The sequence below is a fragment of the Carcharodon carcharias genome, chromosome 16 (assembly GCF_017639515.1).
Source record: "Carcharodon carcharias isolate sCarCar2 chromosome 16, sCarCar2.pri, whole genome shotgun sequence".
Taxonomy (NCBI): Eukaryota; Metazoa; Chordata; class Chondrichthyes; order Lamniformes; family Lamnidae; genus Carcharodon; species Carcharodon carcharias.
In genome coordinates, this window is record NC_054482.1 from 26,297,725 (window position 1) to 26,320,934 (window position 23,210).

At 43.0% G+C, this 23,210-nt stretch overlaps 1 protein-coding gene across 2 annotated transcripts in view; it reads left to right on the forward strand.

Annotated features, from left to right (window-relative positions):
- Positions 1-23,210, forward strand: part of imp3 (IMP U3 small nucleolar ribonucleoprotein 3) — a 290,648-nt gene that overhangs the window by 243,187 nt on the left and 24,251 nt on the right. The window contains exon 6 of one of the 2 annotated variants that reach the window (XM_041208909.1): positions 11,243-11,549. The exons of the other annotated variant lie outside the window; for it this stretch is intronic. Coding sequence (XP_041064843.1) covers positions 11,243-11,327 — 85 coding nt within the window. The 3' untranslated portion in view covers positions 11,328-11,549. Of the gene's footprint in view, positions 1-11,242; positions 11,550-23,210 lie in introns of those variants that run through there. 2 annotated transcript variants of the gene reach the window in all.

The window sequence follows — 23,210 nt, forward strand, 5'->3', positions numbered from 1 at the left end:
GTGAACAGATGTCTTTTTTTGCTGTGGAGAAGTATGCAGCGGAGGTCCCCCTAGACGTTGACATTAGGACTAATGTTTTTCTTGTTATTTATAAAAATGACCTGGATATGTGTATAGGGAGTGGAATTTCAAAGTTAACAGAGAATCCAAAACTTGGCAATGTAAATAGTGAACAGGATAGTAATAGACTTCAGGAGGGCACAATTTGGGGAAATAGATGTACATATGATAGATGCAATTTAATCTGCATAAATGTGAACTGATGCTCTTTGGGGGATACAACATGGAGAGACCCAAAATCTAAATGCTCTTTTGAGGGGTAGGAAGAAAAGAGGAGCCTTTTTAAAGGCAATCGGCCACTGAATTGAAGACAGTTAATTTACTGGGCTTGGTGGTGGGGGGGTGGGGGGAAGAAGCTGAGGAATGGGACTAAGTTGGGCAGCTCTTTCAAAAAGCTGGCGCAGGCATAACAGACAATGGCAGAAGGTGAGGTGGTCAGAATTGTCCTTGCCCTTGATCAGAACATTGGAGATGGTGAGGCTTTTGAGGTGGCCTTGAAGGTTTCTGCTGAGTGAACTTGGCTGAGGACAGGATTGTAGAGGAGTCAGAGGTGAGTGGGTAGACTGATGTAGCCAATTTCATTGTCTCCCAGACAATGTTGTGGGTTTATTAATAATACGGTTGTTTCAAACTTGTATTGTCACAGGATTTGAACTTTAAAGATTTGAACTAATCCTTGGCCGAAACTGTATAATTGTCCAGTAAAATGATGTGTTGGCTGCACTTTTATAAGTACATATTTAGCTGATATGACCTTATATTCATCTTGATTGTAACCCTTATGATGCATTAAATTAATTTTTATCTTGTAGACACTAAAATAATAAAATCTATCTAATTGTACAGGTAATATAAATTATGGCACTATTGCTCAGTAAATTGAAAGGTTAAGTTAATATTTTAGCAATAGCTTACAATGTAAAATGTTTAGATTTTTCATCAATGTGCTCCAACACTTGGAGATTCTGTATAAGTGCACACATCCAAGTCCACATTTAATGTTTGTGGTGTGCTTCCATTGTTGAAACTTGGGGTTTAGTTATACATCAGCTACTCGTCTAAGATCAGTACCTATAGAATGTGGTGCTCTGCTGGCCGTGCCTCTTCCTAAGATCGGCAGTAGAAGAATTCTTTGCACATGTGCTTGGATGTGAGCATGTGAGCTTGGATGTGTGCACAGGGCTGGATGCTTCAGGTAGCTAAGTGTGAATCTGGTGGGATCATCTGTTTAGAATCACAGAGTCTCACAGTGCAGAAGAGGCCCTTCGGCCCATCAAGTCTGCACCGCCACGTGAAAAACATTTGACCTACCTACCTAATCCCATTTACCAGCACTTGGCTCATAGCCTTGAATGTTATAACGTGCCAAGTGCTCATCCAGGTACTTTCTAAAGGATGTGAGGCAACCCACCCAGGCAGTGCATTCCAGACCGTCACCACCCCCTGGGTAAAAATGTTTTTCCTTACATTCTCCCTAACCCTTGAACTTGAACCTCACCTTGAACTTGTGTCCCCTTGTGATTGATCCTTCAACTAAGGGGAACAGCTGCTATCCACCCTGTCCATGCCCCTCATAATCTTGTACACCTCGATCAGGTCACCCTTCAGTCTTCTCTGCTCCAGTGAAAACAACCCAAGTCTATCCAACCTCTCTTCATAACTTAAATGTTTCATCCCAGGCAACATCATGGTGAATCTCCTCTGCATCCCCTCCAGTGCAATCACATCCTTTCTATAATGTGGCAACCAGAACTGCACACAGTACTCCAGCTGTAGCCTCACCAAGGTTCTATACATCTCCAACATGACCTCCCTACTTTTGTAATCTATGCCTCAATTGATTAAGGTAAGTGTCCCATATGCCTTTCTCGCCACCCCACTAACATGCCCCTCCGCCTTCAGAGATCTATGGACACACACGCTAAGGACCCTTTGTTCCTCAGAACTTCCTAGTACTCCTAGTATTCAAGGTTGAAATCTGAAGTTCATAAAATCCCTAGATGACTTCACACTTGCCTGGAGCTTTCCTGGGGTTGGTGCCAAATCCAGGTGTTGGAACTATCCATTGACTGTGTGACTATTAGCTTGCATTTAGCCTTTGTCATGTAATTAGCCATGTTCAGATTGGTATCACATTCTAAGCTTTGCCTGGTGCTATGCTTTCAAAACCACTGCATTGAACCGGGGTTAGTCTCCTGGCCTGATGGTAATCAAGTAATGAGGGGAATGCTGACTCCTGAACTGTGGTGCCATAAGCTTTTGCTGCATGTGGTGGTGAATAGTAAATTATAGCTACCCAGCTTTAGGATGTTAGTCAGTATTTAAGCTGTGCATGGGCAGTGCTTGTTTTAATTCAAGGATTATTACTGTATAGAAATATCAAACTGATGTGCTGCTGCAATGAGCTGCTCTGCCCTTGGTTCAGATGGGAAAAAATATCAGCAATGGTGGTCCCCTGATGAGGTCCAGTGACCCCTGCAGGAACAAACTGAATAGCCCTATGATGTTCACGGTCTATGTTCGTGTGAAGAATGACACCTTGGAAATGTAGACTAGAAAGAATCAACACAGTTAGGAGAGAAGGAGAGAAAATTAGGGAAGAGAGTGAGAGAAAGTACAATATGTAGTTAAACTTTACTGAATCAACAAGTATGTTGTTATTTGGGGGGCAGCTCATTTCCTAGATTTTGTACTAGACCGTTGTGTAAGTTGCAGTATTACACCCTGAATGCTTGGTAGCAACTGGAGGTTAAGATTAAAAGGATACTTGTGTTTCTTTAAAAGTGGCTGCTTATGTGGTTAGAGATTGGCACCGGGTTCCTCTTCTCTCTGCTCTAAGCAGCTCCTCCCTGTTTCTCTCAGCTCGGTGGTGCGGACAAAGCACAAATGCCTCAACTTCCAGGTGAGCTTATGCTTACTGCTTGAACTTTTCTCGTCTTTATCAGATATACTTATATTCCTGCACACAGCATGCTGTGCTTATTGAGAAAATCTATCAATTCTAGCTACAGCTCATAATCCAATCTTAAACATCTACCCCCTTTGTATTAATGAGCTGCCTCGAGTAGAAGCAGTTTTGTAATCTCCTCAGTAGTGTGCACCAAAATCCACTCCATTTATACTCCAGAGCAATTTCACTGTACTCCTAAGAACAAACAGCAGTGAATGCAATCCTTCATTAACTTCGAGCCCAGCAGACCTTCCCCAATGACTGGATAATCAGCACAGGCCAGAAATGGGAGAAGACAACACTTGCCTGAATGGGAAGTTCTCAACAAGCAATCCACCCAAGGGGCAGGAAAAAATAAGCTTTGCCCATTGCCAGTGAAGGCCATTTGCTGCCTTTGGTAGCAATGTTTCCAGAGTAGCTTGGGGAACACTACCTCCATTTTTGTTGGCGTTTAAGTCATCTGGGAAAGGTAGCATAGTTTGGTGAAGGGTTGAAAAATGTGTCCCTGTTTCCTGTCTACTGAAATTTGAGTTTATATTTTTAATATTTCCTGCTTTGGCATATTTTCCCTGACAAGTTATTTTTGCATCTTATCTATTTGTTTCTACAGTGTCTTTTTCTAAATTGACACAGATTTTTTTCTCTTTGTTTAGCCTCTCCCAGAAGATTATGTGACCGAGGGGGCGGAGGTGGGGGGGTGGGTGCGTGGAACTACAAGGACAATGTTTGAAAAATAAGTGATAGAAGAAATTGGGGTCAGATGCAAAAATACTGGCACAAATATTTAGTAGCTTGCTTCAATTAACAGAATGAATTATTAAAATCTGTGTTTAGGACAAAAGATTAGAAGATTTTGCACTGTGCTTGAATCCATCCAGAAGAAATGGGTTCCACTGCTCTCTGACACTCAGAGGATCCTAAATTAAATTAGTCTCTCAAATCTTAAGCCAGTTTTCCCCATAAGACTTTGTAACATAGCTGAAATATTTCTCAAACTCATTGGAGCAATGGCTTGTAGTTGTGTGATATTTTTCAATAGTACATCTATTACAAATACACACTAAATCCAATTTTTATTTTGTGGTATTTCCCCCAAATTTTGAGTGATTCGAAGAACACCCTGTTTATTTCACAAGAGAGTTTGGCCTAATATTTTACAAATAGGATAAAACTGATTTTTTAAATATAGTGGATAAAGAGTATAATTTGAGTCCTCCCTGAGGTAATTAGGGATGGACAACAAATGCGCACCTTGTTGGAGACACTCACACCCCATGAACGGATGAAACAAAAGTGATTTTGTTTATAATTTCCTTCCTTACCTCTGCCAGAAACTTTACAATCACTGGACAGGAGGGGGCACATTAGTTATTCTTATCTCCAGATATCTGCCAGTGCTGTGCGTGAGCTAATGAATGTGTTAGAACAGGTTGAGATAGATTCCATTTAGATTTCTTTTCTATATGGAAACCTCTGCCTTCCATTTGTCCCCTTATAACATGGCCTGGTTGAAGTGAGGAGCTTGCCATGTGGTAAATGATTAAGATTAGTAGTTCAGTGCACAAAAAACAGCCTCGGTCATGAGTTCACTGTGTGGCAGCTCACCAAGAAATGATAAGTCAATGGTCAGCCTCGCAGCCAGCACCGCACATGGATTTTATTACACGCATATTCTGCCTGACCCCTGCCTGATGATGACATAGTCAATTAGATGCCAACACATAGAATGGGACTGCATCCAAGACAGCTTGCTGTGATTAGAGAGGCAGAAAATTATGTTGGTAATTAAGTGCTCATGCTCAGCACACATCTTCAGCAAGAGGAGACCACTGCTATTAAAACCGCCAACCCTGTTTTTTCCGATGGTCCCTTTCCACAACTGGTGATTTACACCAAATCTTGAGTTGAAGCCACCAAAAATGATGAACTTATCTGACTTTGGTACAAAAGCAATGAAGGAGTGGAGATTGTCATAGAATTTATCCTTGACTTCATCAGGGTTGGTCATGTAGGGGCGTACACACTGATGAGAGTTGTTTGCCTGTTGCTGTGCAGGGGGAGTTTAAGCACCATCAGATGATTAACAGCCTTGAGAAGGCAAGTCAACTTACTGATGAGATGGTTCATGACAGCAAAGCCTATGCCAGATTCATGCTGTTCTTCTTTTCTACAGCCACTCCAAAAGAGTGTGCAACCTGCACCTATTTCCTTGAGCTGACTCAGGTGGATGAATCTTGCTGAGGGCGGCGATGTGAATGTTGTACCTAGCCAGCTCTCTACCAACAAGCTGTCCTTCTCTCAGGTTTGTCAGCTGTTGTGTCATCCATGAGGACGCACACATTCCATACGCCCATGTTGACCAGTGTCACCTTTCTATGGAACATCGCAACTGAACTGGACTGGTGATGGAGCCAGAATGCCTGACACTTTCTTACCAAAGCAAACCTTCTGTGGGGAACTTGAGTTGGGGTGCAATCTCATGGCGGCCTGAGGAAGTGTCACAAGGAGCACTCCTCAGATACTGAAGCAGGCCATGTCCAAATGCAGCAAGACCTGGACAATATCCAGGCTTTGACTGACAAGTGGCAAGTAACATTCGCGCCACACAAGTGTCAGGCAATGACCATCTCCAGCGAGAGAGAATCCAACCATCGCCCCTTGACATTCAATGACATTACCATCGCTAAACTCCACTATCAACATCCTGGGGGTTACTGTTGACCAGAAACTGAACTGGAACAGCCATATAAATACTGTGGCTGCAAGAGCAGGTCAGAGACTGGGAATCCTGCGATGAGTAACTTACCTCCTGGCTCCTCAAAGCCTGTCCACCATCTGCAAGGCATGAGTCAGGAATGTGATGCAATACTCTCCACTCGCCTGGATGAATGTAGCTCCCACAACATTGAAGAAGCTGGACACCGTCTAGGAAAAAGCAGCACGCTTGATTGGCACCACACCCACAAACATTCAGTCCTTCCACCACCGACACAGAGCAGCAGCAGTGTGTATCATCTACAAGATGCACTGCAGGAATTCACCAAGGCTCCTTAGACAGCACCTTCCAAACCCACGACCACTACCACCTAGAAGGACAAGTACAGCAGATGGATGGGAACACCACCTCCTGGAGGTTCCCCTCCAAGTAACTCACCATCCTGACTTGGAAATATATTACTGTTCCTACACGGTCGCTGGGTCAAAATCCTGGAACTGCATTCCTAACAGCACTGTGGGTGTACCTACATCACATGGACTGCAGCAGTTCAAGAAAGGAGCTCACCACCACTTTCTCAAGGGCAACTAGGGATGGGCAATAAATGCTCGCCCAGCCAGTGAAGCCCACAGCCTGTGAATGTATTAAAAAAAGAACGCTCTGAAAACTTTACTTAGGAGCTTTGATGTCGACTTCAAGTCCTGAGAAGAAGCTCGCCCAGGATCACTGCACCCTGATGCAACAAAATAATAAACAGTGCGGCCTCCTTCAAAAGCAAGTGCATATCAGAGGCAGAGAGCAAACACAAGGAGAGGAAATCCCCAGCCAGGAACTTGTCCAAAGCTCAGCCGTCTGTGGTATCCTGTCCTGTTTACAGCAGAACTTTCCAGGCGCAGATCAGCCTCAGCAGTACCTACACACCCACTGGAACCCAACCGAAAAACCCCAGATGATGAACATGGTCATTTCGAAGGATGAACAAGCATGGTACTGGCCAAGATCAGGATCCAGTCATTCGAATAGCTGAATTCAAGAGCTGTGCCGAGATCAGTTCTATTCAGTGGCAAATCACTGAGCTTAGGACCTTTTCATGCAAAGAATAATCTTGAGCTGCTTGTGGTTTAACTCATGAGATTCACGAGATTGATGTGTAAGGAAATGTGGAGTGCAAGAACTTGCTTGAGATCAAGACCTCAGTATGTCAGGATTTATGAGTGCGATCCTGTGTCCACAATCGTTGAAATGCAGTGCATTGGAGTTCCACTGCCACTCATTACTTGGCAGTTTACTACAAGCACAGATGAAGTAGTGATGTCATTCATCTAAGTGAACCTCTTCCCCCAACCTGGATTTTTTTCAGTGGGTGAAAATTCATGAGGTTCTTTCAAACCCCAAGCCTCCCCAAACCACTCTTAAGGTCATCAATATTTAGGCCTCGATTGTTTCTTAGAGATGCAACATATTTCTTTGGGTAAAGTAAATTTGTGGCCATTGATGTAAGGAAAAAAGCATATTCCCAGATGCAATGTCATGATAGTGTACAATTTACATTTGTATCATGTTAGAGTGTGCAGCTGGCGTCTTCACCTGACTGGCTTGATCAAAGCAGCTGCTGTATAACTTTATTTTGAAACAGCTAATCAGTACCTGCTCTAACATATTACTTGAGAGCCTGCCAATCAGTGTGTGATGTATTTTGCTATCACAGCAGAACAGAGCTGAAATGCAGGCTTTAGACGAACAAAGCATCATTGTTGCCTTTTATATAGGATTAATTTAGCTTCTATATGGGATATCCTGAGGTCATGAAAGATGCTACATAAATGCAAAAGACAAAGCTCTTGATTTAACAGAAGCAGCAGCTTCAAGTTGACGTGATTTGAAAGCCTAAACTTCCACTAGATCATGTATAGAATGTAATCCACGAGCTTAGGACCTTTTCATGCAAAGAATAATCTTGAGCTGCTTGTGGTTTAAATCATGAGATTCACGAGACTGGTGTGCAGGGAATGTGGAGTGCAAGAACTTGCTTGAGATCAAGATCTCAGTATGTCAGGAATTATGAGTGTGATCCTGTGTCCACAATCGTTGAAATGCAGTGCATTGGAGTTCCACTGCCACTCATTACTTGGCAGTTTACTACAAGCACAGATGAAGTAGTGATGTCATTCATCTAAGTGAACAACTTAGAGTACAACTTGAATGGATGGTTGTTGTTACTGACTCACATTAGTTTCCATTCCAACAATATTTTGATTTTAAAGCCCTCATCTTTGTTTTCAAATTCTTCCATGGCCTCATCCCTCACCATCCCTGTAGCCTCCTCCCAACCCTGCAATGCTCTGATAATTCTGCATTCCTCTCATTCTGGTCTCTTGAACATGCTTAAGTTTCATTGATTCACCATTGGCAGCTCGTTAGGCTCTAAGCTCTTGAATTCCCTCTCTAAATCTCTCTGCTTTTCTCTGTGCTTTTAAGACACCCCTTAAAGCTCTCTCTTTAACTAAACTTTTGGCCACATATCCTAATATCTCATGTGGCTCAATGCCAAATTTTATTTCATAATTCTGCTTAGAAAAACCTTGGGACATTTACAATTTTAAATATGCTGTATAAGTACAAATTGTTATAGTTTTCGCAAAATTAAACTGTGGCACGGAACACCTAAACTCTAGCAGACTATGTAGTGTGATAGAGTATAGGTTTATGATGATTAGTTCCTATGCAGGAAGCTTCTGACCTATAAACCATGCCATTGTACAGTGACACCAGTTCTGATCATGTTGTCAGAGGCAATTTTCTATTTCACCTTTGTCTTCTACAGCCTACTCCACACATACCTGTTTACAATTTTATGTTGTCACATCTCATCTAGAGAGTGCAAATTCTGTGCATCATGCTCCACCTTTTACTTTCCTAACATAATATGGTCACACAGGGCTCGCTGTGTGATGTTCGGATCCAATTTGTGTTAGATGGAGTTCCCACATTCAGATCACCAAAACTCATTCCAGTGACACGTAGACCCACATTTTTTACAGGTCCAAAATGCTTTTGGTTTCCCTGAAATGTTGAGCCATTTACAACAGTGAGCTGAGATGTGAATTTGGTGTGTTCCATACTTCTGTGCAAATATAAAGGCTTATCAGATGAAAAGTGTAACTTGTTTAAATTGTGTATCAGTGTTTTAAATGATGTTTCCATTCATGGGAAGTCCAAAACCAGGTGACGTAAACACAAGCTAGGCAATACTAAGCCCAAAAGGAATTTAGGAGAAACTTCAGCGAATAGTGAAATGTGGTATTTACTACCAGCTGGTGTGGTTGAGTGTATAGCACTGATGCATGTTAAGGGAAGCTGGACAAGTACTTGAAGGGGAAAGGAATAGAAGTACATGTTGATAGGGTTAGATGAAGTAAGGTGTGAAAAGGCCTGGGTATGGATCATTAATACCTGCACACACATGGGAAGAATGACTAGTTTATCTGCTGTAAAAACCATGTATGGAATGTAATAATGTGTAAATTCACTCGCAGTCCTTAACCATTTCCATGGAATTCTGTTCTATGCATTGTTTTTTAGTTTCCATTGTAAATGCTATTCAATCTGTTATTCATCTGTTGGTGTCTGGTTAATGTAGCTATTGTGCTCTCAACTCTTAAGCAATCTTGGCTGGTCATTTCAATGTGACTATTAGCACATTTTTCTCAACACTCTTTCACGTATGTTGTAAGTATTGCTTTCTTCATATTGAAGTACAAAGAAAATAAGTTCATTGCTACTCTCTTTTTTTTCATAATTGATGACATTTGTTTGGTGAATTCTAGGTCCACAATTAAATGCTTTTGAAGCAAAAGCAACTTTAAACTCTGTATCTGATGCACTGCAATTGAGTACCATTTTTAAATTAAGTAACTTATTTTTTTAAGTGGCTTTCTGTCTTTGAATGTGCTATGCATGTTTTTGAGGCGATAGGATCTCAAAGTACTGTTTGATACTGTATTCAGAGATTAGATTGATATAAATCAGAGCTTGGGAGGTGAGCAGGCTCATGGATTTTCACTTTTAAAATTTTGCCAGTTTTATTTGTAAGTTGGGCCTTTCAAAAGTTGCCTTGGCAGTGGGGCACTTGGTAATAAATGGACATTGGTACTGAGCCTAATGATGAGTGGAATTCTACTGGTGACTGTTCTGGATGCCCTGCTATTTATAAACTGAACAACGCTCCCAGTGGTCCATTGAGATCAAGCTATGTAACCAGGTGATCAATGTAAAGAGACTGCCAGTATTCACCAAGAAAGTTTTCGTTTGTCAAGCACCGTTGCAGCCTCCCAACTTTATGCTCCTCTGATTAAACTCTTTGCGGTTGTCTGAACATGCATGATGCTGGTTCCTGCAAGTGAGTGTGATCTGTAAATTATGGAAATCTGTATGTAGACATCTCACTAACTGCTGGAGATGATCTAATGGCATTTTAGATTTTCAAATCATGGTAACTTGAAGCTGCAGCTTCTGTTGAATCAAGAGCTTGGTCTTTTGCATTTATGTAGCATCTTTCATGACCTCAGGACATCCCAAAGTGCTTTCTAGCTAATTAAATACTTGGCAATAGAGAGCAGTTAGCAGTAAGTGGAAAAGTGGAACTCCGCTGCTCATTATGCATAATTCCATTGTCCATTCATTACTAACATCTCTACTGCCAAGTCAAATTTTGAAGGACCTAACTTGCAATTAAAACAGGCACCATTTAAATAATGAAAGTCCATAAGAAAGACATGACATCCACCTGTTCACCTCTCAAGGTATAATTTATAATAATCCAATCCCTGGTTATAGAACGTAAATTATTCCAACTTTTCAACTGACTCCCTTTATTTTTTTTAAAAAGCATTTGTTAGAATCTCAAATGATAGGCCATCTCTGGAAAATAAGTTCAAATCCAACCTTGAGAGGGCTTGAGAGTAGTTTTCATATGCTGACTAAATGTATCCACTTGGATCAGTTATGGCAAAGATAACAGAGGATTGTAGATTCAGCCCCACTCCCAAACATGAACATATAATGCTTGCTGACCCTCCAGTGTAGTACAGAGTGACATGTAAAAACTTTCTATATAAAAAGATACTGCGGATGCTGGAAATCTAGAACAAAAACAAAAATACTTGGAAAAACTCAGCAGGTCTGACAGCATCTGCGGAGAGGAACACAGTGGATGTTTCGAGTCCGTATGACCCTTCATCATAACTAAGACATATAGAAGTGAGATGAAATATAAGCCAGTAGAGGGGGGGTGGGACAGATAGTTCTTGATAAGGTGCCCCCTTTCACTGGCCCCCTATCAAGCTCTCCTGTCCCACCCCGCTCTTCTGGCTTATATTTCATCTCACTTCTATATGTCTTAGTTCTGATGAAGGGTCATACGGACTCGAAACGTCCACAGTGTTCCTCTCCGCAGATGCTGTCAGACCTGCTGAGTTTTTGATTTTGTTGTAAAACCTTTCTGTCTATTCCTGTAGTTCAAGTGACTGTCAAGACCTGAAGGTACTGTTCAGTGATGAACATGTTCTCCTGGTTAAGAAGAAAAAATGCAAGAAATACTAAGCAGGTCAAATAGCACCTGTGGAGAGAGAAACAGTTACTGCTCCAGATCAACGACTGGGTTTCCTGGCCTCCATTCCTTCCTCAATCACTGTCATCAAAAACAGACTAAGTCGCCTTTGAACTTATTAGTGATTTACTTAGACTTTGCTGTGTGAAAGATCACTGCTGTATTGAAGAATTTTGGGGTGTTTCTGAGATGTTATTAAACATTAGCTAAATGCATGGCTTTCTTCCTTTGCCTTATGTCTTGCCTCCATCCTTCATCCAGGCATACATCACTTTGATTTGAATCAGAAAAAAACTCAATGTATATGTTGTACTCTCCATTTTTGGCCATCGACATTACTCTCTCTTAGGTAGGCATCCCAGTACTCAGCAGAATTCCCAATAGTAAATGACCAAATAGCTGGTGTGGATCCCAGTCATGCCAGCTTTATTGACTAAAATTGTGCAGCTGCAGAATTTTCTGCACTGCCCACCACAGCTACTTCAGCCTCATTTCAGGTAGGCTCAGAAAAAAATCTACTAATTTAACTGTGTTCTTGCCTGTTTATATTTTTCCCTCCAGACAATCTTTGGCAATTTTTGTCTTTAGGAATTCAGCCCTGTCGCCACGCTACTGGGTCTCCCATTTTCCAATTGCTGCTATTTTAACCCACTTGCCTCACTGTTTTCTCCTGATATGATTTAGAAAATGGCCTCCAGGTGCTCTTCCCTCTATCTCGCTCTGCCATGCCTTCCTGTACCGTCCCACTTCCGATCTTTCTGTCCTGCTCCTTTATACTTCCCTTTAATCTGCACCTTAGTTCAAAGAATGTGATGAAATTCCTTAATTTTTTCTGGTCATTGCCTCTAGATGTTCTTGAGTTCCACTTCGTCCTTTGCTGCTGACCTCATGGCCCTTCAGACCCACACCTAAACCAATTTTCAGTCCCATTTGCTTTTCTGTAGTGTTTGTGACCCTTCTGTACTTCATCCAGCAGCTCCCACTCAAAAGCTCTCACTTCTGCTTCCAGCCCTCCTCCTTCTCTGCCCACAGCTAAAGAATAAATTAAAAAGACCACTGATACAATGGACAAGGTTTAGAGAGGGCTGGTGAGCATGATTCTTGGGTTCAAACCATTTCTTTTGCTGGAAACTTTTACCTGTGACCTCGAGTAATAGGTTGTACCAGACTCTTAATGGGATGAACGTTATTTCCACCTTCTATACTTTACTGTTAGCAAAACAAACCAAGCTAAGCATTCACCTGAAGCTTTAAAGGGATAAGGGTGGAATAAAATTTCTAAGCACCCTTTACATGATTTCTGTTTGATGTGAACAATCTGTTGAGAATCAATTGCTGACTCCCTTTGTGTATAATTTTTCGATAGTTTATAATTGTTTCATTTTTCTCTTCAATTTTCTACCCTCCTTTCCTGCCATAAAGATATCCAGATGGTCACAGTAGACTAGTGTGGTGAAGAGGGAGGGATTCCCTTTTAAGTAAATCTACATGGCCATTTTACGTCTGAACATTTGAAATATTTTAACAACCACCGCCTCTCATTTCCACTTCTGACCTTCCTGCTCATTTTCTTGCAGTTTATTTTTGCTGGCCTTTACAGCACTGAAACCCTGTGTAAACAAGTAAATAGCTAAGTAAAAGCTCTGATTACTGGGAGCCTTTTGCGTGAATCTATATTTGAGCTGTTGCTGGTAAAAGTATTAATTTTGTTTCAGATAGGAATCAGTTGGCTTTCACTCTCCTTTCACTCTTTGTAATGTGCTGTGTGGGGACTGAATTTTGCGGGGCCCACACTTGTTTCATTCCCCTCTGATCTGTTGCATCCATCTATCAAGGTTCATGTACAGTTGAAATAGTGGATGCTACGATTCTGCTGAAATATACTATGGGACAGTTTTACAAACGACGTAAGTAAACAGAAGACGCTATTTCCCCATTGTATGTCTGCAGCTCTTGATGTGAGAGCAGTAGGGAGCAATGTGTGTCATCAGGACAACTCTTAGGCATGTCATGAGGGATATGCTGTCAGACATAGTGTGCAGTATAGAGCATTAATTACAGGAGATATATTCACCCCATTTGATATCAAGAGACAGCTGAAGCTATTGGATACTGCAAAGGCTATGGGCGCCGACAACATTCCAGCAATCCTACTGAAGACTGGTGCTCCAGAACAAGCCAGGCCCCTTGCCAAGCTGTTCCAGTACAGCTACAACACTGGCATCTATCCAGCAATGTGGAAAATTGCTCAGATATGTCCTGTCCACAAGAAACAGGACAAATCCAACCTAGCCAATTACCACCCCGTTAGTTTGCACTTGATCATCAGCAAAGTGATGGAAGGTGTACTATTAAGCAATACTACTCAGCAATAACCTGCTCACTGAGACTCAGTTTGGGTTCTACCAGGGCCACTCAGTCTCATTACATCCTTGGTCCAAATATGAATAAAAGAGCTGAACTCAAGAAGTGCGGTGAGAGTGACTGCCTTTGACATCAAGGCAGCATTTGACTGTGTGGCATCAAGGAGCCCAAGCAAAACTGGAGTCAATGGGAATTGAGGAAAACTGTCCACTGGTTGGAGTCATACCTAGCACAAAGGGCGATGGTCATGGTCGTTGGGCATCAATCATCTTGGCCCTAGGACATCGCTGCAGGAGTTCCTCAGGGTAGTGTCCTTGAACCAACTATCTTCAGCTGCTTCATCACTGACCTTCCCTCCATTAAAAGGTCAGAAGTGAGGATGTTCGCTGATGGCAATGTTCAGTGCCATTTGCGACTCCTCAGATACTGAAGCAGTCCATGTCCATATGCAGCTGATAAGTGGAAAGTAACATTCACACCGCACAAGCGCCAGGCAATGACCATCTCCAACAAGAGAGAATCTAACCATCGCCCCTTGACGTAAAATGACATTACCAACACTGAATCCTCCATTATCAATATTCTGGAGATTACCATTGACCAGAAACTGAACTGGACCAGCCACATAAATACTCTGGCTACAAGAGCTGTTCAGAGGCCAGGAATCCTGCGATCAATAACTCACCACCTGACTCCCCAAAGCCTGTCCACCTTCTACAAGGCACAAGTTAGGAGTGTGATGGAAATCTCTCCACTTGCCTGGATGAGTGCAGCTTCAACAACAGTCAAGAAGCTTGGCACCATCCAGGACAAAGAAGCTGCTTGTTCGGTACCCCATCTATCACCTTCAACATTCACTCCCTCCACCACCGACGCACAGGAGCAGCAGTGTGTACCATGTACAAGATGCACTGAAGGACCTCGCCAAGCTCCTTCAACAGCACCTTCTAAACCTGAGACCTTTACCATTTAAAAGGACAAGGGCAGCAGATGCATGGGAACACCACCATCTGCAAGTTCCCTTCCAATTAACGCACCTTAACTGACTTGGAAATATATCGCCGTTCCTTCACTGTCGCTGTGATTAAATCCTGGAGCTCCCTTCCTAACAGCACTGTGGGTGCACCTACACCATGTGGACTACAGTTCAAGAAGGTGGCTCAACCCCACCTACACGAGGACAGTTAGGAATGGGCAATGAATGCTGGCCCAGCCAGCGATGCCCACATCCCGTGAAAAAAGAAAATGGAACAGAATGGGATATTTGAGGCATTGCTGGATGTATGAAGTACAACTGATGATCAGAGGCGTACATGGAAAACGTCATTGCCAGCAATTTAGTAGGCCCTGGGAAGCGGGCTGGGAAACTGGTCAAATCAAGGGAGCATGTCCTGTCGAGACATTTTAACTCTGGTGGGACCAGACATAATTTCCAGAATTAAAAGTACAATTGATGGACCATTTTATAGTGCCGTCAACATTTTGCCAGTGGCAGTATGACCTCCCAGTGGGTAAAGCTTCATGGCTCAAAGGGATGTGGGCAGAAAAGGCAACACCTGCGCCCCAACAATCTCCCTGGATGGGTTTCCCCTCAGCCCCAAGACCTTTTTTTCAACTTGTCTCTAGGAGGCTCCAGTTTGCCTACATACCCCAGCAGTGATAGTACATCCTGGTGGCAATGTTGAGGCTTCAGAGCTGCTGGCTGTCTGATTGGAGCCTTCCCAATATCCTTAATTGGACAGCAGGCCCACAGATGGCCAATTAGGAGGCCTGTGATAAAAATGCCAAACAGGTCCTGCAGCTGACAAGTATGTGTTTGGGAATTGCTCTTTACCCCTACATTGGGGTCTTGATGTCCATCATAAAATTCAGCTTCATGAGTCAGTAGTGTGGCAAATTAAACCGATGGATTCAGTTCCCCTCTAAGGCATACACCAACCTGACTTGGAAATATTTAAAAACAAAAAAACTGCGGATCCCTGTCGCTTACCATTTTAACACTCCACCCTGCTCTCTTGCCCACATGTCTGTCCTTGGCTTGCTGCATTGTTCCAGTGAAGCCCAACGCAAACTGGAGGAACAACACTTCATCTTCCGACTAGGCACTTTACAGCCTTCCGGACTGAATATTGAATTCAACAACTTTAGGTTGTGAGCTCCCTCCCCCATCCCCACCCCCTTTCTGTTTCCCCCTTCCTTTTTTCCAATAAATTATATAGATTTTTCTTTTCCCACCTATTTCCATTATTTTTAAATATCTTAAAATCTTTTATGCTCTCCCCACCCCCACTAGAGTGCCCTACCATCCATTCTTAATTAGCACATTGGTTTAGATAATATCACCAACTTTAACACCTGTGTGTTCTATTGTTGTTGACATCTTTTGATGATCTGCTTCTATCACTGCTTGTTTGTCCCTACAACCACACCCCCCCCCCTCCACTTTTCTCCCACTCTCTCTCCACGCCCCCCCCCACACACCTTAAAACAGCTCATATTTCAACTCTTTCTTGGACTCGAACTCAAGTTCTGTCGAAGGGTCATGAGGACTGGAAACGTCAACTCTTTACTTCTCCGCCGATGCTGCCAGACCTGCTGAGTTTTTCCTTGGAAATATTTCACTGTTCCTTCACTGTCGCTGGGTCAAAATCCTGGAACTCCCTTCACAACAGTACTGTGGATATACCTACACCACGTAGACTGCAACGGTTCAGGAAGGCAGCGCACCACCACCTTGAGGGCAATTAGGGATGGGCAATAAATGTGGTTAGCCAGCGACACCCACATCCCATGAATGAATTAAAAAAAAATCAGCTATTGTGTTACATTGGGGGTACGTACAGCACATCCCTCATTGGCAGTGCAAGACAGGATTTTCTCCCAAGTTTTACCTTTAAGGGTGGAAAGAATAGGTGATTGCTTACATTCTTCAATTATTTGGAAATTAAACAATCAGTGACAAAAATTGGCGCTATTTATGCCATTTTGAAGTGTCATCTGTAGCTAATTTGGTAACACTGTTGCTCTGAATTGCAAGGTTCTGCATTCAAGTCCCACTCCAGGGCTTGAGCGCAAAAATCAGGACTGACACTGCAGCGTAGTACTGAGAGAGTACCACACTGTTGAAAGTGCTGCCTTTCAAATGAGACTTCAAATAGAGGCCCCATCTGCCTGGTCAGGTGGATGTGAAAGATCCCATGGCACTATTTTGAAGAAGAGCAGGGGAGTTACCCCTAGTGTTCTGGCCAATATTTATCCATCAATCAACACCACAAAAGCAGATTGTTATCACATTGCTGTTTGTGGGAGAATGCTGTATGCAATTTGGCTGCCACATTTCCTACATTACAACAGTGACTACACTTTAAAATCACTACATTGGCTGTAAAGCACTTTGAGACATCAATGACCACGAAATGTGCCATATAAATGCAAATCATTTCCTTCTTTTCTCTTGTTTCTTTCCTCTCTCTCTCTCTCCCTCACTTTCTCCTTTCAAAATGGTGCTGCTTCTATTCAACTCCACTGTGGCCTGCACCTGGCTCCATCCTAATGAGAATGCTAGCGCAGGTGTCAGGAGCTTTCATTTGAAAAAGCTAGAGCAGGCAGATCGTGACATCAGTAAAAAGTGTAATGCTGATTTATTGCTAGAGCTGCCATGTTTGACCTCACTGTTCTAGCTTATGCCCTCTCTTAACCACACGCAGCTGAACATTCATTCAACAGCAGGAAGGACCCACCCTCTAGCAGAGCTATTTAAAGAGATCATCAGCACTAGCAGGTTAGTTGCTGACTACTCTCAGCTGGCTCTGTTTGAGCTGGTGAACATGCAAGGCACTTTGAAGAATTAGTTACAGTGGAAGTCTGCAGGGAGTGATGCTGCACATGGCTGATGCTGGTTGTTACCGCAAGGATCTGGGCTCACCCCTTGCTCCCAGCTATGTGCATAATATTAGCAGCCCCATTGGGATCAGCATGAGAGGGAGATGGTGCATTGGCAGCAAATAAGAAGAGAAGCTGCTTGCAAAGGAAGAGTGAGGTGGGCTCTCAGCAGGAGGCCTTATCCACATAGGGTCTTCAGGTTCAGCCCTCTTAGGAGAACTGTGTTTTTTGCAATTCACAAAGGAGGTGCTTACAGAATGCTGCCACCTCTGGGAACCAAGCTTGCAACCTCAGAACCATACAACTGGTGCTACTAGTGGCTGTGAAGGTGATTGTGGCCCTGAATTTCTTTGCATTCAGATCCTTCCAGGCTGGAACAAGCGACATTTCTGATATCTTCCTAGTCCACTGGCCATTACAGCATCAGAGTTTATACAGACTCTTTATGCAAGTGGAGGGGAGTTAATTTTGTCCTCTCTGAACAGAGAGAAGCAGACAGAGCTTGCACATGCCATTTCCAGGATAGTGGGCTTACCCATGCTGCCATCGACAGCATATTCATGGCTTTGTGGGCATTGCATCGCAATGCTGAGATGTACCGTAACTGCAAAGGTTACCACTTGCTGAATGTGCAGTAGGTGTGTGAACACACTCATGCTGCAGTGTGCCTGTTATGTTGGCAGCCTTCATGATGCATTCATTCTACGCCAGCCTGCTGTTTGGCAACCTTTCAGACACCAGATCAAACCAGAGGGTGGCTGCTGGGTGATAAGAGCCATCCACCCTACACCTGGCTCATGACTGCCCTCCACAACTAAACCTCATGTGACCAGTACATGTTCATTGAGAATCATGCTGCTAAGAGAAACAACATGAAGCACACAATGGACGCGCTGGGACAAGAATTCTGCTGCCTCAACCACTCAGGAGGAGCCCTCCATTACCCGCCCTAGCGGTGTCCCAATTTGTGGTGGTATGCTGCATCCTTTACAACCTGGTCATCATGAGGCATAGCTTTTGCAATCACTGGTTCGATGAGCACCTCAGGAGATGGTGGAAGGAGGCAGCTGGCACATCCATGTTCTGGACTTTCTTGTCCGCAAGTGCCTAATTCATCTCTGGTTCCTTTGAACAAAAGACTTTATATAGTGCTTTTCATGATCACTGGACAACTGGAAGTGCTTTACAGCCAATGAAGTACTTTTCATTCTCATCACTGTCGTAAGATAGGAAACATGGCAGCCAATTTGCACACAACAAATTCCCACAAGCAGCAAACAAATCATCTGTTTTTGTGTTGTTGGTTGAGGGATACATATTGGCCAGGATACCAGGGTAACTGTACTTCTGTTCTTCAAAATAGCCCCATGGGATCTTTTGCACCCACCAAGCAGGCAAGAGGGGCCTTGGTTTAACACCTCATCCAAAAGACGGCATCTCTGACAGTGCAGCACTGCCTCAGTATTGTATTGGCGTGTCAGTCTTAATTTTGTGTTGAAGCCCTGACTACAAGTCCAGATCCACATTGGTCAACAGTCGTACACTGTAACATCCCTCAGTTACAGGCTATCACAGTGTCCTCTTGGCCATATTCCTTAAATAATTATCTAACAACAAATCCAATACTTTTCTTTTATTCGTTCATGGGATGTGGGCGTCACTGGCTAGCATTTATTGCCCATCCCTAATTGCTGTCATTCAGAGGGAATTTAAAAGTCAACCACATTGTTGTGGGTCTGGAATCACATGTAGGCCAGACCAGGTAAGGACAGCAGATTTCCTTCCCTAAAGGAAATTAGTGAACCAGTTGGGTTATTAGGACAGTTGGCAATTGTTTCATTTTCATCATTAGTTCCAGATTTTTGAATTGAATTCGAACCCGGGTCCTGAGAACATTACCCTGGGCCTCTGGATTACCAGTCTAGTGACAATACCACTACACTACCGCCTCCTCCATACAATGTTAAACTAATCACCCTTTCTCCTACAGCCTGTCTTCCATTTGCCTTTACCTGACCTGGCACTCCTATGCAGTGCTACCCCAGTGGCTGCAGCATGGTTGATTAAAGGCTGCTGACTTTGAAAGCGGGGAGGCTGCCGATGGCCTTACGTGATATCCTCAAGCAGCTTTGGGGCCTTTGTGCCATCTGAAAATTTTGAAATTGTATCTTACATACCCAAGTTTAGATCATTCATATAGATGAACAAAAACAGTGATCCTACTGCTGACTGCTATAGGATCACACTGTAGAACTTCCTCCAGTCTGAAAATCTCTGTGTTCTGTCACTCGGCCAACTCTGTATCCATGCTGCAACTGCCCCGTTTATACCGCGCGCTTCAGCTTTGCTGGGAATCCTGTTATGTGGCACTTTTGGAAGTCCATATACATTACTGCAATCGCATTACCCTCAGCAGCCCTCTCTGTTATCTCATCAAAAAGCTGCAATGGGAGTTGAGACATAAGCCATTTGACACTGCATCACAGACAGATCTGGAAGTGCTCTCATGGAGTTGGCCACCATTTCTACGGACTCCAAGCTCTTTGGGAAACCCTGTGCCAATTTAGAGCTGGACTCCTCCATGTTCCTTGAAATTGGTAGCAAGCTTTATAGGCAGACCTGCGAATGCACCAAGCATTTCTGTATATATGCCCATTAACCTTTTTCTGTGCACCGCCCAGTTGAAGTCCTCGTCTGAGTCTGCTGCAGTAGAACTTGTTTGCCACCCATGAATTCCTTTTCCCCTGCCCTGGCTGCAAGTCACTCATGCCTGGTCACTCACCATGTGTGGATTCCATCTCGATGCTACTTTCTCAAGAATGTGCAGTGCCAGTATGTGAACTGGTGGCTGTGAGTGTCAGATCAAGTGATTGTCTATGTGACATCATCGTGGCAAAGCTGAACTTTCTGTTGCTCAATGCTCGTGAATCTAAGCAGACCATTCAGCTGCGGTGAGGAACTTTGTTAAGTTAACATTTCCTCATCATCAACCAGCTCTGTTTCTCTCCACAGATGCTGCCTGACCTGCAGAGTATTTCCAGCATTTTCTGTTTCTTATTTCAGATTTCCAGCACCTACAGTCTTTTGCTTTTAAATGAAAAAGGTACTTCAGGAAAAATATCACTGTACACGGTGTGACTTGAATCTGGAATTTACTGAATAAAAATTGTTGTCGAGGCAGAGTTCATAAACTCTTCTGGAAGGGAATTAGTTTTTGAATACTAAAAAGTGTTGGGAACAAGTGGGAAAGTGATATTGGACTAGATGGTTGGTGGAGAAAAACCTGCTGGGGCAAATGGCCCATTTCTGTGCTTTAACTTTCTATGGTTGTATGCAAAACAACCTGCGCATGTGCCAATATGCATGTATTTAAAGGTTATATTGAGTGCATACACACCTGCAGTGTTTATAATATAGCTCCTTAGTATTTACATTATCTATCATTTTAGCTGATGGCAGCAAGCAAATTTGTTGTGAATCTTGATTGATTGTTCAGTTAGTCAGTTATTTAAACAAAGTTCTGCTTCTGTAAGTCAAATATTTAAGAAATTATACAATCGCTGAATTTCCACCATGACCTGAATTTAAGGGCTTAATTGCATAACGAATTGGGATTGCACAAGATATGTCGAATGTGTGAAACTGGGTGGAGATAGAAATTCTGAAGTTACTTTACATCTAGCTTGAGTTTGAGACTGGTGCATTTTAAAATTCTCTTGATAGGAGAAGAAACATATAAATTGCTATTTATGTTTTACCGCAGAAAACAAAAGTTTGCCCTCTGAGGCAGAGCACTTCCTAAAAGGAAGGTATACACGCAACTGAATTGTTGACTTTTCCCTCTGAAGCCCAAACAATGTCATGGGGTGACTTTGAATTTGCTTGTACTTTTTCATCCTCTTCCCTTTGGCCTTCACTGCTCTGATTAAACAAGCATGCAGGCAGAACTTTGCACCTGCCCCTAATAGCAGAGCCAAGCCTCGGAGATTCTTTTGTGGGAAGTCACAGGTGTGAGTCTGCATTCTGCAGTTCTGTGGAGACAAGTTGGGGTAGTCAAGTACCTAATTCGTGCTGTGCAAATCTGGCAACTTCTGTTCGGGGTTATTACAATAAGGGAGATTATCCAGAGCTGTTCCTTTTAGCCACTATTCAGGACAAGTATTGTGTGCATTTCTGATCACCACACTATAGGAAGGATATGATTGCATTGGAGAGGGTTCAGATGTTGCCTGGGCTGGAGCATTTCAGATATGAAGAGAGACTGGATAGGCTAGGGTTGTTTTCCTTAGAGTAGAGAAGGCTGAGGGGGGACCTGATAGAGGTATACAAAATCATGAGGGGCATAGATAGGGTAAATGGAAAGAAACTTTTCCCCTTAGAGGAGTTGTCAATAACCAGGGGGCAGGTTTAAGTTAAGAGGCAGGAAGTTTAAATGGGATTTGAGGAAATAATTTTTCACTCAGAGGATGGTTGGAATCTGGAACACACTTCCTGAGGGGGTGGTAGAGGCAGGAATCCTCACAACATTTAAGTATCTAGATGAGCACCTGAAACGTCATTGCATACAGGGCTACAGGCCAAGTGCTGGAAAGTGGGATTAGAATAGATAGGTGCTTGATGGCCAACATGGACACGATGGGCTGAAGGGTTTGTTTCTGTGCTGTATGACTCTATGACAAGACTCTAAAGGTTTTGGGTGATGGAGGCTCGTATCCCATCAGTCTGTAAATCCCTCATAGGCTGAAGTATCCTCCACTCCTCTCTCTCTCTCTCTCTCTCTCTTCCACCCCAACCACTCTCCCCGCCCCCCCACTCCCATAGATCCTCTTCTCCCACCCACATCGTTTCCTCATTTTCTCACACGACAGCTTGCTTGAGAATCGGCTTTTGAAATATAGTTTTCTCATTTAAACAACCTGGCAACAGTTTCTGTAAGCAATCCAAAATCTGTCTTTCATGTTCTAACTTGATTTGGTGATTAACCCAGCTTACTGTGCATTGCACACTAGAAGTCCCACTATATATTTAGTTTGTCAATAGATGGAAAATATCATGTGCTCAAACAGATTCATTGATACTTGAATAAAGTCCATGTTATAAACCAGGGCATTTGAGGCAGCGAGCTCTAATGAACTTAGGTTAAAGCAACTGGTGAATGCTCCTTGCTGGATGCTAGAGAGCCCTCTATTTAGAAGATGAATGGATGTGTGCCTTGCTCACTGGCACCAGAACCACTTCATCTTGCTTGGATGTTGCACCTGTAATTTTATCATACCTATGTTGCTAGATCAGGAAAATTACTTGTAAATTTTCTGGCAGTCCATGCTGCTCTTCTACTGTTAATGCAATGTCTCTGTCCTGGATAGCATACTACCCTGGATAATAAAAGGTGTCCAGAACAAAGTTCTGTTACTCAGATTATTTCCACTTGAGTTGTGAATTTGATTCTGTGAAAATGGGCGCTATGTTCAATGTCAAGTTCAATAGTTAATCTGTTAGCCTTTATGAAAGTTACGAAGAAAAGCTCAAATGACTAACTAAATTTTTATTGGAGGAAAGAGCAGGGAGAGGAGACATATTGCAAATTGTCGAAGTAACGCAAGGCACAGATGTGGTTGAAGGAGGCTAGC